The sequence below is a fragment of the Vigna umbellata genome, chromosome 8 (assembly GCF_029865625.1).
Source record: "Vigna umbellata cultivar VRB3 chromosome 8, Vumbellata_1.0, whole genome shotgun sequence".
Taxonomy (NCBI): Eukaryota; Viridiplantae; Streptophyta; class Magnoliopsida; order Fabales; family Fabaceae; genus Vigna; species Vigna umbellata.
In genome coordinates this window covers 38,007,830-38,025,136 of record NC_142172.1, presented here as the reverse complement: position 1 = coordinate 38,025,136, position 17,307 = coordinate 38,007,830, and the positions used below count along the sequence as shown (strand labels likewise).

General features: G+C 30.2%; 2 protein-coding genes across 3 annotated transcripts; one reads left to right on the top strand and one right to left on the bottom strand.

The window, feature by feature from the left end:
* Positions 1-692: 692 nt before the first annotated feature.
* Positions 693-2,721, bottom strand: LOC124824025 (beta-phenylalanine coenzyme A ligase-like). The gene is made up of 4 exons (XM_047296379.2): positions 1,306-2,721; positions 1,160-1,227; positions 973-1,075; positions 693-902 (listed from the first exon to the last, which is right to left on the bottom strand). Exons 1-4 carry the CDS (start codon positions 2,719-2,721, stop codon positions 777-779), a joined length of 1,713 nt encoding a protein of 570 aa, XP_047152335.1. The 3' UTR covers positions 693-776.
* Positions 2,722-11,053: 8,332 nt separating this feature from the next.
* Positions 11,054-16,816, top strand: LOC124824026 (lactate/malate dehydrogenase family protein). 2 transcript variants are annotated; one of them, XM_047296380.2, is made up of 14 exons: positions 11,054-11,399; positions 11,483-11,573; positions 12,301-12,387; positions 13,082-13,166; positions 14,297-14,478; positions 14,566-14,636; positions 14,718-14,808; positions 14,903-14,977; positions 15,070-15,171; positions 15,275-15,397; positions 15,612-15,680; positions 15,768-15,836; positions 16,350-16,403; positions 16,479-16,816. In XM_047296380.2, exons 1-14 carry the CDS (start codon positions 11,242-11,244, stop codon positions 16,530-16,532), a joined length of 1,311 nt encoding a protein of 436 aa, XP_047152336.1. In that variant the 5' UTR covers positions 11,054-11,241; the 3' UTR covers positions 16,533-16,816. The 2 variants fall into 2 exon arrangements, with proteins under 2 accessions (XP_047152336.1, XP_087952942.1); XM_088096816.1 differs by lacking the exon at positions 11,054-11,399 and having other exon boundaries at positions 11,483-11,523.
* Positions 16,817-17,307: the final 491 nt, after the last annotated feature.

Here is a 17,307-nt window from a genome sequence, read left to right as displayed (position 1 = left end):
AAATAAATTTAAATTTAAAAAAAATGAATAACATAAATAAAATTATTTTTAATTTTTCAATATAAAAAATATGTAAATTGTAATAAATTTTTATACTATAATAAAATTATATTATTTCTTTAATTTTTAAATTATGTTTATTATTTTTTAAAAGTTTGTACTTAATAAATATGATTCATGATTTCAATTTAGCAATACATCCGATGACAACTTTAAAATGTTAATCTTATCTCGATTTAATGCGTGGACAATTTATAATATATAAATAAATGTAAATTTTATTACGATTGAGTTATTTGAAGTTTGTTTTTTTTACAGTATTATAGCTTATCATAATAAAATGTATTATCGATTAAATTTATCGTTTTATTTAGATAAATATTTAATCTTATATTCAAAACATATATGATCCAACGTAAAATTAACGTGTTGGAGATCCAAATAAATTAAATATAAAAACAATTTACAATAATTACAAAATTCACTTTTTGAGTTATGTTTCAAGTTTAATTCTTAATGAAAATAGACAACAGAACTCATAAACTCACTGAGATAAAAACCACGGACAATATTCTTTATTAAGAAATATCTATTTGGAGTCTCGAAGATGAATTCTGATTCACTGTGTTCTTCTCTTCCTCTATGCCAAGTCCGTTTATACTAGTTTTACAAACATTAAATATCCACTCAGCCTGCACGAGTAAATATAGGACAAACAATTTGATATCCTAAAAAACAGTGAAACATTCTGGGACACTATCACTTCTACTTGTTCTTCATAGCTTGGAGACAGGTTGAAATTTGCTTTGTGAAACAAGATCCTTCCGCAATATCTTGCCAGCAGCTGACTTTGGAATAGTGTCAATGAAACTCACCTTTCTCACTTTCTTATATGGAGCCACCTGAAAATTCTCCATTTTATTTTATGTACATTAAAAGATAATTAAAATCACCACAGCTAATACCAGTTACCTGGCCTGCAACAAATTGAATGATTTGGTCTTCTGAGAGTTCAGAACCAGCTGCTCTCACCACATATGCCATTGGTATCTGTCCAGTTTCTTCATCTTCCAACCTGCATCATATCTTTGTTTCCACATCAGAAATTCACACAGATTATGAATAGTAAGAGGGAAAAACGTGAGAGATTATAACACACGGTATAACTGCTGCATCAGCTATAAGAGGGTGACTTAGCAGCACAGACTCCAGTTCTGCAGGAGCCACCTGAGACAAGCAGAATGTTGTATTTACTGATACAGTGATATTCTAATTGAAAACTGAAACTGTTATGGCTTTCAGTACCTGATACCCGTTGTGCTTGATTAGCTCTTTTATCCGTTCAACTATGTGAACAAATCCATTATCATCAATGTAACTAAGATCACCAGTTCTCAACCAACCTTCTGAATCGATTGTTGAACTTGTTGCCTCCAAATTTCCCAGATATCCTTTCATAATAGTAGGACTTTTTAACCACAACTCTCCTTCTTTGTTAGGGGGCAAAGGCTTCCCCGTTTCAGTGTCTATAACTTTTGCAGAAAATGTTGGAATCAGCTTCCCACATGAATCTGGATGAGCTTTAGCATCTTTATCTGAGACAAAAAATGTTGCTCCACCACTACTTTCTGTTAGTCCATAACCTTGCCTTAGTTCAACCCATGGAAACATTTTCCTGAACTCCTGTGCCACTTCCTTGCTCAAAGGTGCAGCACCTGTCCCCATTCTTCTTACGCTGGACAAGTCACACCTAGCTTTCCTTGAATACTTCACTAGCGCAAGAATCACTGGTGGCACTGCTGGCACGTTGTTAACCTTGTGCTTCTGGATTGCATCAAGCATATCTTGGAAGTCAAACTTCTGCATCAAAACTGTTGTTATACCAGCACACAACAATCCTAATCCAAAGAATACAAATCCATAGATGTGAAACATTGGAATGAAGGCCAAGAAAATATCATCTCGGGATCCACTGACATCAGCAGACCAGAAAATCAATCTCATTATGGAAATGAGATTTGCATGAGTTAAAACCACACCTTTGCTTATTCCCGTGGTCCCTGAAGAGTAAAATATAGCAGCAGTGTCTGACTGTGCCACAGGAACTTGAGGCAACTCGCTTGAATCATGACAACCTTCTATTAACTCTTCAACGGATAACATTCTGCCAGCAGAAGAACGACAAGTGAGAATTGTAGGAACCCCAGTTGGGACCAATTTGTGCAGCTCCTCTGGTGCTGAGATGGCTAGTTTAGCACCTGAATCACGCACTTGTTTCGCAATTTCTGATGCAGTGTTGATGGGGTTGGCAGTGGTCAGAACTGCTCCAACGGATAACACAGCTAGACATATGGCTGAATACAAGGTTGAGTTTGGTGACAATAAAAAAACCACATCACCTTTCCTAACCTCAAGTCCATGGAACAAAGCTGATGCAAGGGAGTAGGTAGACCTTCTCAGCTCACTATAGCTAACTCTCAGATTAGTTCTTGCATCAATGAATGCAGTTTTTGCCACAGCAAGGTGTGCTTGTGGGAACTGTGACAGCACAAAATGGGCAGTGTTGAGGTCTGGCTTTGTTGGGATTTCATGCTTAGTTTGAAGCTTAACTAGAGAGTGGTAGATGCCTGTCCTTGAATTATAGCCACTTTTGTTACCAAATGGAGGATGAGATATATCATATTGTTCTTCGTTGGATGATAAGACTTCCTCTCCTGACATTTTCTGCAAATTTGAGTTGTTGTGAGGCTGAGCCAAAAGGTATGGGAACCATAATCAACATATATAAAAGGGTTATCTTCGACAAGTACAAGAACAAACATTGTTAACTATGTCAGGTGTAGCAAAGACAAAACAATGACTTTAATATTGCCGGCCAAGAGAGCGAAAGGAAATGATATTAATTAAGCCGATGAACGATATATACTTGAAGCTGTGCAGACGACAATATGATTCAAAAATGAATATGTTTTCCTCAATAATCGGATATATTTGGAAGGATGCACATGTTGTCTCCTTAATGCTTTTCTTTATCTATTGAGTTGCGAATCCTATATCTGAATATACCATTAGCTTTCATCGTTACAGTTCCTTTATCTTCTTCTCATACAAGTTAAACTCAGATGACAAAATGGACACAACAATGAGACAATTACGATTTTTTCATATAAAATTCAACTTGTATTTTTATTAAACATAAATGTAAGATGAACCCTATATATAAATACAACCAGTTAGAATTTGATAATACTTGTCTGCTCTCTGCTACCAAATAAACAAGATCATAGTGGAAAGACCTTTCTCTTCGGCGTTTTACTTCCTGCACTCCCACGGTTTCTTTGGACACCTCCCAAATTTTTAAAATGACCACGTTACCATTTCTAAAAGTGATTTCTTGATTACGTTTCTTGAAAATTTTTCAAAACAAACTTTCTAGAATTTTTTAAATAATATTTAATGAGATTTTTAGAACAAATTTATTTAAACAAATAAAGTGCATTTTACAACAAATTTTCTTAAACACATATAATATCTTAAGGAACGAATTTTAAAGATGAATTTTTCGAAAAAAACTTTTCAAAACAAAACAAATGATTCTAGAACCAGTTTTTCTCCATGTTTTCTTTCTTTTTCTTTCTCTATAGTATCATTCTTCTCTTCTTCTTCGTCTGTATCAACAAGAAACAACATTGATAACAACACTAATGTGATGCGGTCATAAAATATATTTTAATTTATTTTTGTTAATATGAAGAGAAAGAGATAAAAGTTAGTATAACAGATAAAACGATGACAAAAAAACGATATTAGTAAAATATTCATTATAATTAATGTGAACACTTATTAATCATCTGAAAGTTGAAAGTTAAATTAAACTCGGAAATATAGAGATAGTAAAAGTAGCTTAAATACCTGGATTGGTTAGATAAAATTGAGTGGGAGCAGCACCAATTTTCCTTTAGAAAGCGAGAATGGAGATGTTTGAAAGAAGCTTGAAAGCACTACTCGAATCATTCTGATAACTGAACTAAACTCTCCCATATATATATATATATCACCATTATCTGTCACACAAAACCAGCACTATAGCAAGCACGTGAAGAATACGGCACACCGGCCATGGTCGGTATCTACATTTCTAATATTTTAAATTAAATCAATTAATGAATTTATTTAATTAATTATTTTATATTCTGAAACTATATTGATATTTTTTTAATATGCTTTATCTTTGAGTGAAATATATTTAGGAGAATTTGATAAGAATTAAACTTAAATTAATTTTGCGAAGGATGAATAATCACTGTTTTTAAAGATATATTTATAGTGTATATGTAAATCTTTTAAGATACAAAACTCTTTTAAAGAATAAATATAAATATATTATTGAAGATAAATAGAAGAAAGAATAATAAGTAAGAGTGAAAAAAAAGAGATTAAAATTTCATTAGATTCATGTCGAGATAAATGTATCTATCACATTAAATTTATAAGTTTTGTAAAATAATTCGCTAAAAACTTTATCTAGATTGGATGTCATGAATTAAATAATATAAAAGTTCTATATAATATATCTTTATCTCATTTAAATATTTATCTAAAAAACATATTAGTCCTATTTTTTAGGAATAAGTTCTAGATCTATAGGTTAAATTACTAATTTCTTAGTCAAATTAACGTATAATTTGCATTAAGATCAAAAGTTTAAAATGGATAAGAGATATTGAATCCATTTTTATAAAAATTCCCCTTGGGTGTTATATTTATGTCTATGTTCTTATTTATTTTCCAATAATTAGATACATTCAAATTCCAACACACATTAATATTTTAATGGAACATATAAACAAACATATATTATATTGCACAAAAAAATTTACATCATGTTTAAATTCATTACATTTAATCCTAATGAAATGGAGTTTAACTATTCCTATACATCTAGAACATACAAGTTTTACATAATGGATAGATTAAATGAAGTCATGATATCCTAAATTCGCTGCTCATTGAATTCTTAAATTTCTATGTTTTTTCACACTATAAAATATTTTTATTTTTTCATTCATGATTTAATAACCACTTCCAGAAATTAACCTCTTGCTAAATGAGCATACACATTGTGAGAATCAACTTTTGTTTTGCTTTTAACTATCTTATTTCATTAAGCAAGACAATATAGTGAGTATCTTACTTGTTTGTGTAGAGTTGTCAAAATGGATAACCTGACTCGACCCGACCCGGTCCACCACGGGTTGATCAGTTGGTGAGTCAACCCAACCCGACTCATTTATTAGCGAACTGAAAAAATTCGAACCCAGCTCGACCCACCACGGGTTGGTGGGTTAAACGGGTTGGTTCACTAACTCACTTAATTATAAGCTTTTTTAAAATAAAAAAAATTATAATTTTTTTAATTCAAATCTAAATAAATTTCACTATAAAATGATATTAAACTCCAAAAACAATTCAAAATAATAAAAAAAATATCATATAATCCAAGTGTATACAAGCACAAAAGACGAACAAATAAATTTTTAATATTGATAATTTTTGTATCACTTGTCCATCTATAATGTTAGTCTTGAATAGATGAATCTATAATATTTTTCTCTCTTGAAACATCTTTTTTTATCTTATCTACAATATAATAAAAAAATGCTAACTAATAATATTGAAACACAAAATAATAAATAATTAAATAAAATGAAGTGGGTGGGTGAGTCAACCCGACTCACTACCGGGTCAACCCAGGTAAGCCGGGTTCTAAGTGAGCCAGGTTGAAAACTAACTCGCATAAAAAAAATTACATTTTTTTCAAACCCAACTAAGCTCAAACTCGTAGTAAACCGGGTTGGCTCGTAGGTTATAACCCATTTTTGACAACACTATATTTATGAACCGAGTGTTGAGGTTGAACCAAAAGATCCGGACAACAATCCTCTTCAAATCCAAAAAAAGAATTACATTATATTTAACATGAAATAAACAAACAATATATATATTTTCACAAGAAAAATACATAATACATAAATAAATACAAATAAAATTAAAAATAAACTAAATATTTATCACACTTATTAATATTATAAGAGAAATCATATTAATTCTTCTTAATAAATATTAAATCATATATTAAATAAAAGTATTAAATAATTATATAAATTAATAATGAGACCGTATCAAGTATAATATTTTATTATCATCCAATGGTACTGGTTGAACTCGGTTAATTCACAAAATATTAAAAGTTATACAGGAAGTGTGTTAAAAGAACAGCTCATTACTTAAATGCCCAAAAGTAAATAAAGTTACACAACTATTATTATAATAAAAAATAATTATGTCGGTCAGATGAATTAAAAAAAACACCTATAAATCAAATTAAAAGGGATAAATGGCTTGATTAGTTGAAATTTTTCCATTTTGTTGTTCTTATCCTTAAATGATGTGAACCACTTTTATATATATATATATATATATGGGGTTTGCTAAGATACGTACGCCTGTTTTTCAGTTGGTACATTTTAGCAATGCGTACGCCTGCTTTTTCAGTTGGTACATTTTAGCAATGTGTATCGGGTTTTAGTAGACAAAAATATCCTTATATATCATGGATTCTAAGTTTTAAGGTTAAGGGTATTTTAATAATTTTCATTCTCAAAACTAAAAAAAAAAACAACACCTTACTCACCTCTCTCATTCCTCTCAACCCTTTCTCTTTCATCTCTCACTCCTCTAACCTTTTCTCTGTCATCCCTATTATAGCCCCAATTCAAAAAATCAGAAACATTTGTCCTTAAACAATCTTACAAAAAATGATTTTATAATGAGTTTTCATTTTATAATTTTTGTCTTATCTAATTTATCCAATTTTCACAACTATAAAGGAATTGGTAATTGACCTGGAAAAAATCAGAAATACTCGCAGTTAAACAATTTCTTACAAAAAATGATTTTATAATGAGTTTTCATTTTATAATTTTTGTCTTATCTAATTTTATCTAATTTTCACAAGCATAATGACATCAAAGGAATTGGTAATTGGCCTGGAAAAAATCAGAAACACTCGTTGTTAAACAATTTCTTACAAAAAATGATTTTGTAATGAGTTTTCATTTTATAATTTTTGTCGTATATAATTTTATCTAATTTTCACAAGCATAATGACATTCGAAGAAATTGGTAATTGGCTTAGAGAGTTTTTTTTAGAGATGATGATTCAACCTATGTAGATGATGAAATTAGAGAGGTTAGTGAAGATGGTGAAATTGAAGAGATCTTGAATGAACCTTTGCCTGAAGGTGAATATGATATATAATGGTATTTTTGTCTACTAAAATCCGGTACACATTACTAAAATGTACCAACTGAAAAACAGGCGTACGCGCGTTAGCAAACCCATATGTGTGTATATATATATATATATATATATATATATATATATATATATATATATATATATATATGTGTGTGTATATATATATATATATATATATATATATATATATATATATATATATATATATATGTATATGTCTATAGTTTATATAACAAATGAATTTTTAATTTCATTCTAGATAAGTAAAGGAAAAAAAAGAAGATTTGTTTGGTTTAATAAAAAATTATTGTAAAAGAGATAGGAAATAAAAATAAATAAATTTAAGTAATTTACAATATATATAATTGAAAAAATATATAGACTATATTATTTTATCTCCAAATCCTTCTAAAATACGTAGGAATAATTTCATTCTAGAAAAGATTTTTTTTCTCTATTTTAAAACCAATTTAGTAAAAATAAGAAGGTACAAATAAAAATAAAAAAACATATTTTCAATATTTTTGCATACAATTTTATAAAAAAAATTAAATGCAAAAAGAATCTGAAACGTAGTTATATAGAGAGAAAATTAACAATATCTCACCTTCCTCATCCTTTGAAGCGCTACATTTACTCATTTTTAATAAACTACTTGATCAATCCGTTGACCTTATTTTCGTGACAATCAAAGGTCATATCCCACGTTCTTTTTGGCTTTAAATTGGGACCGCACATTCATTTTCACTCAATATTATCTTTTTTTTTTCTTCATACACGATTATCCTTTCAATAATTGTTGATTTCCATTGGATCTGTCATTTTTAAAAAATATTTCCTAACCTTGGTATGGATTGAGAGTAGAAATGAAAAATAAAGTAAGAAAAAATGGGAATTTGAATTGTTTGATAGAGAATGATTGATAGGAGAATAGAGACTTTTGCTTTTTTACTTTTTCTTTCTACAAACAAACAATTCAACTTTTTTTTCTTTTCTTTCTTTTTCACTCTTATTCTCACTTTTTAATCTAACTAAAAAGCAATTTTTATGAAATTAATAAATGTGTGTACTTTAATATAGTATTTATAAGATTTTATATTTTATTATTTTTATTTTTACATAAAAATTAAGTGAAATAAAAGTATAATTAATAATAATGTTAATAATAATAATAAAATTATTAATATTATCTTAAATTTTACAATTAACAGTTAAAAAAGAATTATTTTTAAAAAAAATACTATACTTAAATTTATTTTTAAACAATTTGAAATAAGTAGCTACTAGATTACAAAATATTTTAAAAATTTTAAATATTTGTTTACTTATCTTGGGCCGTGTGATGCGGAAAGAGTATGATTTGGTAGTGATTACTCTTTTGGTTGTGTAATGTGGGAAAGAGATTTCCTTCCCCCGTGTGATGCATGAAGATGATGGTTTGATAGTGATGACTCTTTTGGCCGTGTGATGTGAAAAAAAGATTCTTTTTGGTCGTGTGATACAGGAAGAGGGTGTCGTGTGACTCGTAATGAATTGGCTGTGATGATTAAGTGGTGTGGTGGTGTAGATGAAATAAACCACTAAGTTGTGATGTTGATGTTTTGATGTTAATGTTATGATGATATGTGTTTATAATTTAGTTATTATATGTTTAAAATGCTATTGTATATTATGTGTTATGATATTTTTGGTTGCTCACCCTTGCATATTGTAGTTGTAGTTTCCACCTACGATGATCATATTTGTACGATAGTAGATGGCGTTGCAGATTAAGATCAGATCAAACTAGTTAATGAAAGTTGGGATTTAAGTTCAGGGATTTATTATTGTTTTTTATTATTAAAAAGTTTCTAGACTTAGTATTTTTAATTAAAAGAGATATTATGAGATTTCGAGACAACATTTATGATTTGTGTTTTGAAAAAAAAAATATACCATGACATTTCCAAAATTGGGTGTTACATTTTTTTCTTTTCCATAATAACTAAAATAATATTACGTAGGACAAATAAGAAAAATAACTTGCATTTCTTATGCAGTCAAAACTAGACATGGCAGACTACATTTCTATCCTTAAACTTACCTTCAATTATCTCTACTACTAGTAATAATTTTTTAATAATGCGTATCTATCCAAGTTTTTGGCATTAGCTCCCTCTAATTTTTCATGATTTTCTTCTCTCTTTTTATTGCATGTATTTATTTCAAAATAAATTTCAATGGAGCTTTTAGATTTGTGATTTTGATGTAAAACTGTTTAACTTTTATAATTTGCCCTAACAAAGTGAGTCTAAGGTGTGATGTAAAAACAAGACTATGATTAAAGTAATGAAAAAAAAATGGAATCAAATGAAATAGAGGAAAGCTTAATCATGCTATTTAGATTGAATATATCTCAACTGAATGAAATATAGTTTATCTTTAATTTAAATTTTGTTTTTCTTTCTCTTCAAATTCAAAGAGTACGAAGTTAAATTATTTATTTAAACTATATAAATAAGACGGGATTTCAAACTCTATAAATGCACATGCATTCAATTAGAAAAGAATACTGAAATTTATACTTATTCTCTAATACATTAAATTGTTTTGAATTCATTCATTCATTATATTATCTATTTAATTTAAACTTTTTATTCCATCACTTTAGTTTAACTAATTATAAGTTTTCTTTTTCACAATTTAATTTACTTCACTTTTTTTTTCTTTCATTAATTTTTAAATCGAAACTAAGAAAAACATTAGGACACCCTAAATTAGCATAGAGAACCTATCTATCTTAACTTTTAATCCTATTTACATTTTTCAATATATATTTAGGATTTCACACCGTACGCCATCTTTTTCTTTTTTTCGTTGTTAGTTTAGAAGTGATGTGAATAATAAGCCCGTTTTATTTTTACAATAGTACTTTTTTCTTTTTTTATCTTTACCCGTCTAAATTTTTGTTTCTTACAAAAATACACTTTTATATATGTTCTTATGCAATACTATATTAATTGTTTATTGAATTATATGCCCATATCTCTCTCTCCACGCATACATTATATTTTAGCAAATATAAAACTTAAAAAGTGACAAGTGACACGAAACATTCTTGTCCTATAATATCATAATCAGCAATATATCCCTTTTTTACCCTTCCACCTGTTTATCCTTATCAGATATAATAATGACATTTTTTTATTATGAAAAAGTACTCAATGATACTAAAATATTTTCAAGATTAGCTGATAAAATAAACTTAATTCTTTTTAATAATTAAATAACTATTATCAATCTGTCTCACTTAATAATCTACTTATATATATATATATATATATATATATATATATATATATATATGTATGTATGTATGTATGTATACTTTTTCTAACTACACAGCAGATCATAGGACTATACATACCAGTGCGCCAATTGCAGAAAGGGTATTATCCCTCACGTGACAACATTATGCATGCTGGTGCCACTAGAATTTGATCCTTATATTCTATATTCATGATTCAATTTCATTACACACAATATGCACATAGTATAAGAGACCTTATCTTATAAAACTTAGACTATGATATTTTATTAATTTATTACATAAAGTATTTGTACTTGTATACAATCCAATAATTTGTCAGAGTAAGGAGATTAATTTGACGATAGGCCATGCCTGACATGTGTCATGTCCATGGCCTTATAATGAGTTTCAAATGATCCTCTTGTCTCTTGCCCTCCAATTTTACCTTCCATTTTCTACTTATCTCCCCCCCACCTTGCTATCCGTGAACCAAACGTTATCTCACTTCGTCTTTGCTTTGTATGCACATACCCATTACAAAGTTCTTCATAAATCTTCATTTTACTCTTCCATAAGCAGAAAAGGTGCCTTTTTTTTACACTTCTTCTGAGACTTTCTGTGCTGTGCTGCCATGGCTGTGACACACTTCAACCCCACTTGCTCAAAACCCCGTCTTCACTCATCCCAGCTCTCTTTCCTATCAAGGACTCTCCCCATACACCGCCACTGTTCTTTTGCGCCACTTCATAGAACTCAACATGCTAGGATTTCCTGCTCTGTTGCCCCGAAGTGAGTAACTTTATTGTTTTCTTTCAACATTTTCAGCTTTCTGGTTCTGGGTCTGATTGAATTTTCCTCCTTTGACTTCCCAGTGAAGTGCAGGTGCCAGCTGTGACAACCCTGGATCCTAAGGGTAAGGCTGAGTGCTATGGTGTCTTCTGCCTTACCTATGATTTGAGGGCCGTGAGTGTCCCTTCCCCTCTCTTCTGTATTTCAACCATGTGTATTTGTTAGTTTTAGCCTGTCTTAATCAAATAGCATGTTTTGTGTTGTCCACGATTCTTAGTGGGTGAGTTCCTCACTACAGATTGATTTATGCAGTTTTCTGAGAGGTTTGTTTGTTACTTTGGAGCAGAAATTTGTTAGATGTATCAGTACTGGTGTCAGTCAATATGTGCATGTTGATGCATAATTTCCTTCGCTGTATTTATTTAGGTTTATATACATAGAACTAGATTGGTGTAGCTCTGTATTTGACTGTTCTTGTTTTGATTCCTTTTATTTTGTTAAGTTTGGTCTATATATAACTGTTTAAACACCAATACACCGCCAAAAGGCATCGGTAACATTATTAGTTATCTTCCATACCAAAACTGTGCTAGGCCGATCTGTCAAAATGTAGAATTTAATCATTGTCTACATTGCAGAGTATGCTTTGTTTTGTAAATCTCTTTTCTCTTTCCAATTTTTAATTTTTATGTTCAATTTAATTTACAATCTAATTTCAGTAAAGAAATATACTCAACATGAACAATTAATGTATTGATGTTATTTATTATGAGATGTTTGAAAGAGGGTAGAGGATAAATATGTGTGCATATGAAACTAATGTCTCTTTTAAGTTATTACAGTTAAATTTGTTAATCTGAGCTGTATGTGTCGTTAAAATATTTGACCAATATTTTTGCAGGAAGAAGAGACAAGATCCTGGAAGAAATTAATTAACATTGCAGTGTCAGGTGCTGCTGGAATGATTGCAAATCATCTACTTTTCAAAGTGAGTATATCTTGGATTTAAATAAGAATTGTGTCAACGAAGCACATCAGATGTTCAACTTATCATTTTTTTTAATTTTATCTATTTGCAATAATGTTTTTACCATATCAGTACTCTCTGATTGAAATTTGGGTAGTCAATGTTACCAGTGGGCTAAAGTTTTGTCGTTGCTGTTGTATCATTACTCTGAGATTAGGATCTTTAAAGTCATTGAAATGATAATAGATGCATATCATAATTTCTGATCTGTTTGATGTTGCTGAATAAGTTGTTCTGTAGCCATTTCAAAACTGGATTTTTTTTTGCTTTTCATTGATTGATGAATTTATTGTGATGGACCACAATACATGGAATCAACATTACTTTGTATTGTTGACCATATGTGTGCAACACTTTGAGTTGGAATTAGTTTACTCTTGATACTGTCATCTCTTCTCTAAACAAATCGAAAGCCACTACTATATACAAAATTTGAGCTTTATAGTTTGAAGATTTATTGGAATCACCGCATTCTTGTATCTTTGTTGTTTCATGAAATAGAAACTGAATTTATCATGAAAGCAAAATTGAATGTAAGGTGAGTGCTCGACATAATTTTGTTTTGCATGTGCTATGAGAATTTTACATAAGACCTACCTTGAATGATCACACAATAGTGTTGGACTCTAGAGCCTGAGTTGATTTATTGTGTCAGATTGCATCTGGTGAAGTTTTTGGTCCTGATCAACCTGTTGCTCTCAAGTTACTGGGATCAGAACGGTCAATCCAAGCTCTTGAAGGTTAGCTTTCTGCATATGGTAAATATGACATCGGTTTTTGGTAACCTTGGTATATAAACTTGGTATCTATCTGTTATTAGTTGTACATCTTCCACCTATAATAGGAAAAACTGACCCATCCTTATCCATTCCGACTCTTTTGTGGCTATAAAAAACTGTAGAAAACTAACTAAAGGTGAATGGTGCATCAGTGTTGCAAAGCTGTAGAAACTCTTCCTTACTAGACATTAATATGAAACTATCTGGCCCATGAATAAAGCAAGAATACGAAAATTGGAGAATTGTGAATGGTGCATCAGTATGTTATGAAAAGAGATAAATAAAGGCAAAGCATCAATCAGCAAATTCAACTTACCCAGTGAACACCTTTATCATAAGGTATACAATTCTAAGGAAAAAAAAAATAACATAGCCTGTACATTAAAAACCTTTTCCACTGAAGTTACGTGCACAGAGAGTTTTACTGTCATTTATGTTATGAGTACTTCTAGTTCTGTGATCTTTCGGTCTTTCTTTCTATCTTTCAATGAATGTCTGGGGAATAAAAAGGTTGTAAAATTATGGAGCAGGCAAGGTGTGGAAGCAAGTTTCTGTGGTTTAGGTTGAACTTTTAAATGTCAAAAGTGGTTTTTTGATTTACATTTCAAATTTTCAACATACATAAGAAGGAATAAAATAGTCATCCAACAATTTTTAATAAATACACTGCTGCTGCCTATTCACAGATTTGGGGAAGGATTGTATTCTTGTGTAGTGATGCATTTGCATGCCTGCTTTTACTGAAAAAAAGGGAGAGTGAGTGGTTCAGCCTCTGTCACATCAATTTATTTTCCTGTCAACAAAACTTTCAGCTTAGCGTCAAACTTCTCTTTCTTACTCTACTGCCCTCCAATGGTTCTTCCCATTTAAGAAGACCTAAGGTCTTATTAGCATCTGCTACTGAGAGATATGAGAAACTCAACCAATAATAGGAATTTTAGTATAACTTCACTTGAATTTGACTTGTCAGGTCAGAGTAGCTAATGTATTGTTTCTGTTATGCTTTTAAATGAAACAAGATACACCTTAATCTTGAGTATTATAACACAGACTGATGTTTTTCATTCTTAATGTTCTAATTCAACTTGCAGGTGTTGCAATGGAACTGGAGGACTCTTTGTTTCCTTTGTTAAGGGAGGTGAGTATTGGTATTGATCCTTATGAAGTGTTCCAAGATGCAGAATGGGCTCTGCTAATAGGTGCAAAGCCTCGAGGACCTGGAATGGAGCGAGCAGACTTGTTAGACATAAATGGACAGATATATGCAGCGCAGGTAAAATGGTGTTCAAATTAAAACCACACTTCTTACTTTCTGCTAAACTGCATTTAGTTATACTGACATTATACGTTATTACAACAGGGAAGAGCACTAAATGCCGTGGCCTCCCGCAATGTCAAAGTTATAGTAGTGGGAAACCCTTGCAATACAAAGTAAGCTTCGCTTTCTATGCATAAACATGAAGTTCCAAGTTGTGTCTGTTTATGTTAATGTTCATCTGAATTTTAATGCAGTGCATTAATATGCTTGAAGAATGCTCCTAACATTCCTGCAAAAAATTTCCATGCTTTGACTCGCTTAGACGAGAACAGAGCAAAATGTCAGGTAACAAAGTTTATAGATTTCATCTTAAAGTTTTTTTTTTTACCATAGAAAACTAACATCTATCTTCTGTGTATTGTATCAATAAAATTCACAGCTAGCCCTCAAGGCAGGTGTCTTCTATGATAAAGTGTCAAATGTGACAATATGGGGAAACCACTCAACTACTCAGGTCATTGAAGGATCATTACCAGAATAATGAGCATGAACTGGATTTCTGTAACTATCTTTTATGACACGGTTTACCTGTTATCATATTAATAGGTCCCCGACTTCTTAAATGCTAAAATTGATGGTTTGCCAGTCAAAGAGGTGGTTAAGGATCATAGGTGGTTGGAGGAAGAGTTCACTGAAAAGGTTCAAAAGGTAATGTAATATTTTGTGAGTAGCATTAATAGCTAAACACATGATATAAAAGATATGTAGTTTCATTGTGCTAAAAGCTGACAAGTGATTGTGTGATTGGTAGAGAGGTGGTGCACTTATTCAAAAATGGGGAAGATCATCGGCAGCATCAACTTCTGTATCAATTGTTGATGCCATCCGATCTTTAGTAACTCCTACTCCTGAGGGTGATTGGTTTTCTTCTGGTGTAAGTTGATATCACTGAATGACCTCATGTTCTGGTGTGGTGAAAATAAAATTAGCTTACATCTCTGGAATATGCCATTTCAAAACTTAATTGAAGGGCCAAAAACCAATTCTTTTCTTACAAATTTAAACATGCCACAACCTTCATTAATCATTTGTTCTCTTTTTATTCTTAGTTAGTATTTCAATCTCAAATTTTGCAATTGTAATGCCAGGTATATAGCAATGGAAATCCTTATGGAATAGCTGAGGGTATTGTTTTCAGTATGCCATGTCGATCAAAGGTAAGCTTGTTTACTGCATTCTTTTCATTCTTTTTAACTTCTGAAACTTGCTTTGTTCCTCCTATGATGAAAGCTTTTATCCATTAGGGCGATGGTGATTACGAACTTGTGAAGGATGTCATATTTGATGACTACCTCCGGCAGCGGATAAAAAAGGTAAGGATGGAAATTCATACATTATATATATATATATATATATATATATATATGTATGTATGTATATATATATACAGATTATCTTTTATTCATGTGTGCCTTAGCCATATTTATTAGAATGTTGAGATAAAATAAGAAATTAAGTTCTTTAAATGATATAAACTTCTCATAAAAGCTAAAAAAATGCAGTGAAAATATGGATTGAACACATGCTAGATTTTTTAATTAATTGCAAGCTATCAGGGAGCTCATGTTTGAGGGTGAAATTAGTTACCATTTTAAAATTAGACATGTTATCAAAATTTAATGATATTAGGTAAACCATTGGTTATGATATCATTGTTAGGTCTTTTAAAGAGATATATACTAAAGAGGTTCGGTATTGATAAGTCATGAGCAAATCTGTATAACAAATTTGATACTATGAGTTTATAAGTCTTCTTTCTTATTATATATCTCATTTCTACTTAACGTAAGATTCAGACTCAAACTTAAATTCTTAATATTTTGCAGACTGAAGCTGAGTTGTTGGCTGAGAAGAGATGTGTGGCTCACCTAACGGGCGAGGTAAACATCATATCTTAATATTATTAGTTATTTATGCTTATATTCATGTGAAACTTATAAACTCTGTCATCTTAGGGAATTGCTGTTTGTGATCTACCTGGTGATACCATGCTCCCAGGAGAAATGTAACAAGCCTTCCTCCTTAATGCCAAAGCAGATACTGAAATTTGTGTCTTATAAGGTACTAGTTAGGGAATCAATAAATACAATGTTTTTATTGTGAATCATGATGGGATATATTGGTAAGTTTTATATTTATCTCTAAAAAGAGTCCATTTTGATTCCTTAACAAGTGGCTTAGGACATGGGTTAGCATTCTCTTGTTGGAATAAAATCACAATAATTGATGTAGAAGTATGGGATATGAATGTAAGAAATGAATAAGTAATATCAATAAGAAGAGTTTGGAAACATTCATTTGATTTTTAAACAACAAAGGTAATTTCAACCTATTTTGAGCATGCTGAATTTTTTGTGTTTCATACAAACATTCCATATTTCATTTTAAAAAAAATGTAAATAATAATAGAAAAAGTTTAAGAATTGAATTTCCATGCGCTGATAATATAATTCCTTAAGTGTGACTTTTAAAGTAATTATTAAGAAAAAAAGTTCACTATGTTTATTAATCTATGATTGAAGTTGAGTACCTTCTAATTAAATTCAATATTTAAGTATAATTTTATTTAATTAAAATATAATGTTTTTTTTATTTTACTTTCTACAAATATACTATCTATTTTTAGTCCTTGTTAAAAGATTTAATCACATCGTTCTTCTTAAATATGAAGACTATAAATGTATATGAATTTTATAGTTATTTAAAAAATGTTATATTTTTAGATAGGTTAAAATACTTTGTTGATTAACATATTTGTTTAAAAATATTAAGTAAATTTTCATA

Excerpts from the sequence above, each read along its gene's own strand:
- LOC124824025 (XM_047296379.2), bottom strand. The coding sequence starts at position 2,721 with ATGTCAGGAGAGGAAGTCTTATCATCCAACGAAGAACAATATGATATA. Across the intron at positions 1,228-1,305 it reads TCAAGCACAACGGGTATCAG|GTGGCTCCTGCAGAACTGGA; the intron begins GTACTGAAAGCC and ends TGCTTGTCTCAG. Across the intron at positions 1,076-1,159 it reads GCTGATGCAGCAGTTATACC|GTTGGAAGATGAAGAAACTG; the intron begins GTGTGTTATAAT and ends GATATGATGCAG.
- LOC124824026 (XM_047296380.2), top strand. The coding sequence starts at position 11,242 with ATGGCTGTGACACACTTCAACCCCACTTGCTCAAAACCCCGTCTTCAC. Across the intron at positions 13,167-14,296 it reads GTCAATCCAAGCTCTTGAAG|GTGTTGCAATGGAACTGGAG; the intron begins GTTAGCTTTCTG and ends TTCAACTTGCAG. Across the intron at positions 16,404-16,478 it reads TGGCTCACCTAACGGGCGAG|GGAATTGCTGTTTGTGATCT; the intron begins GTAAACATCATA and ends CTGTCATCTTAG.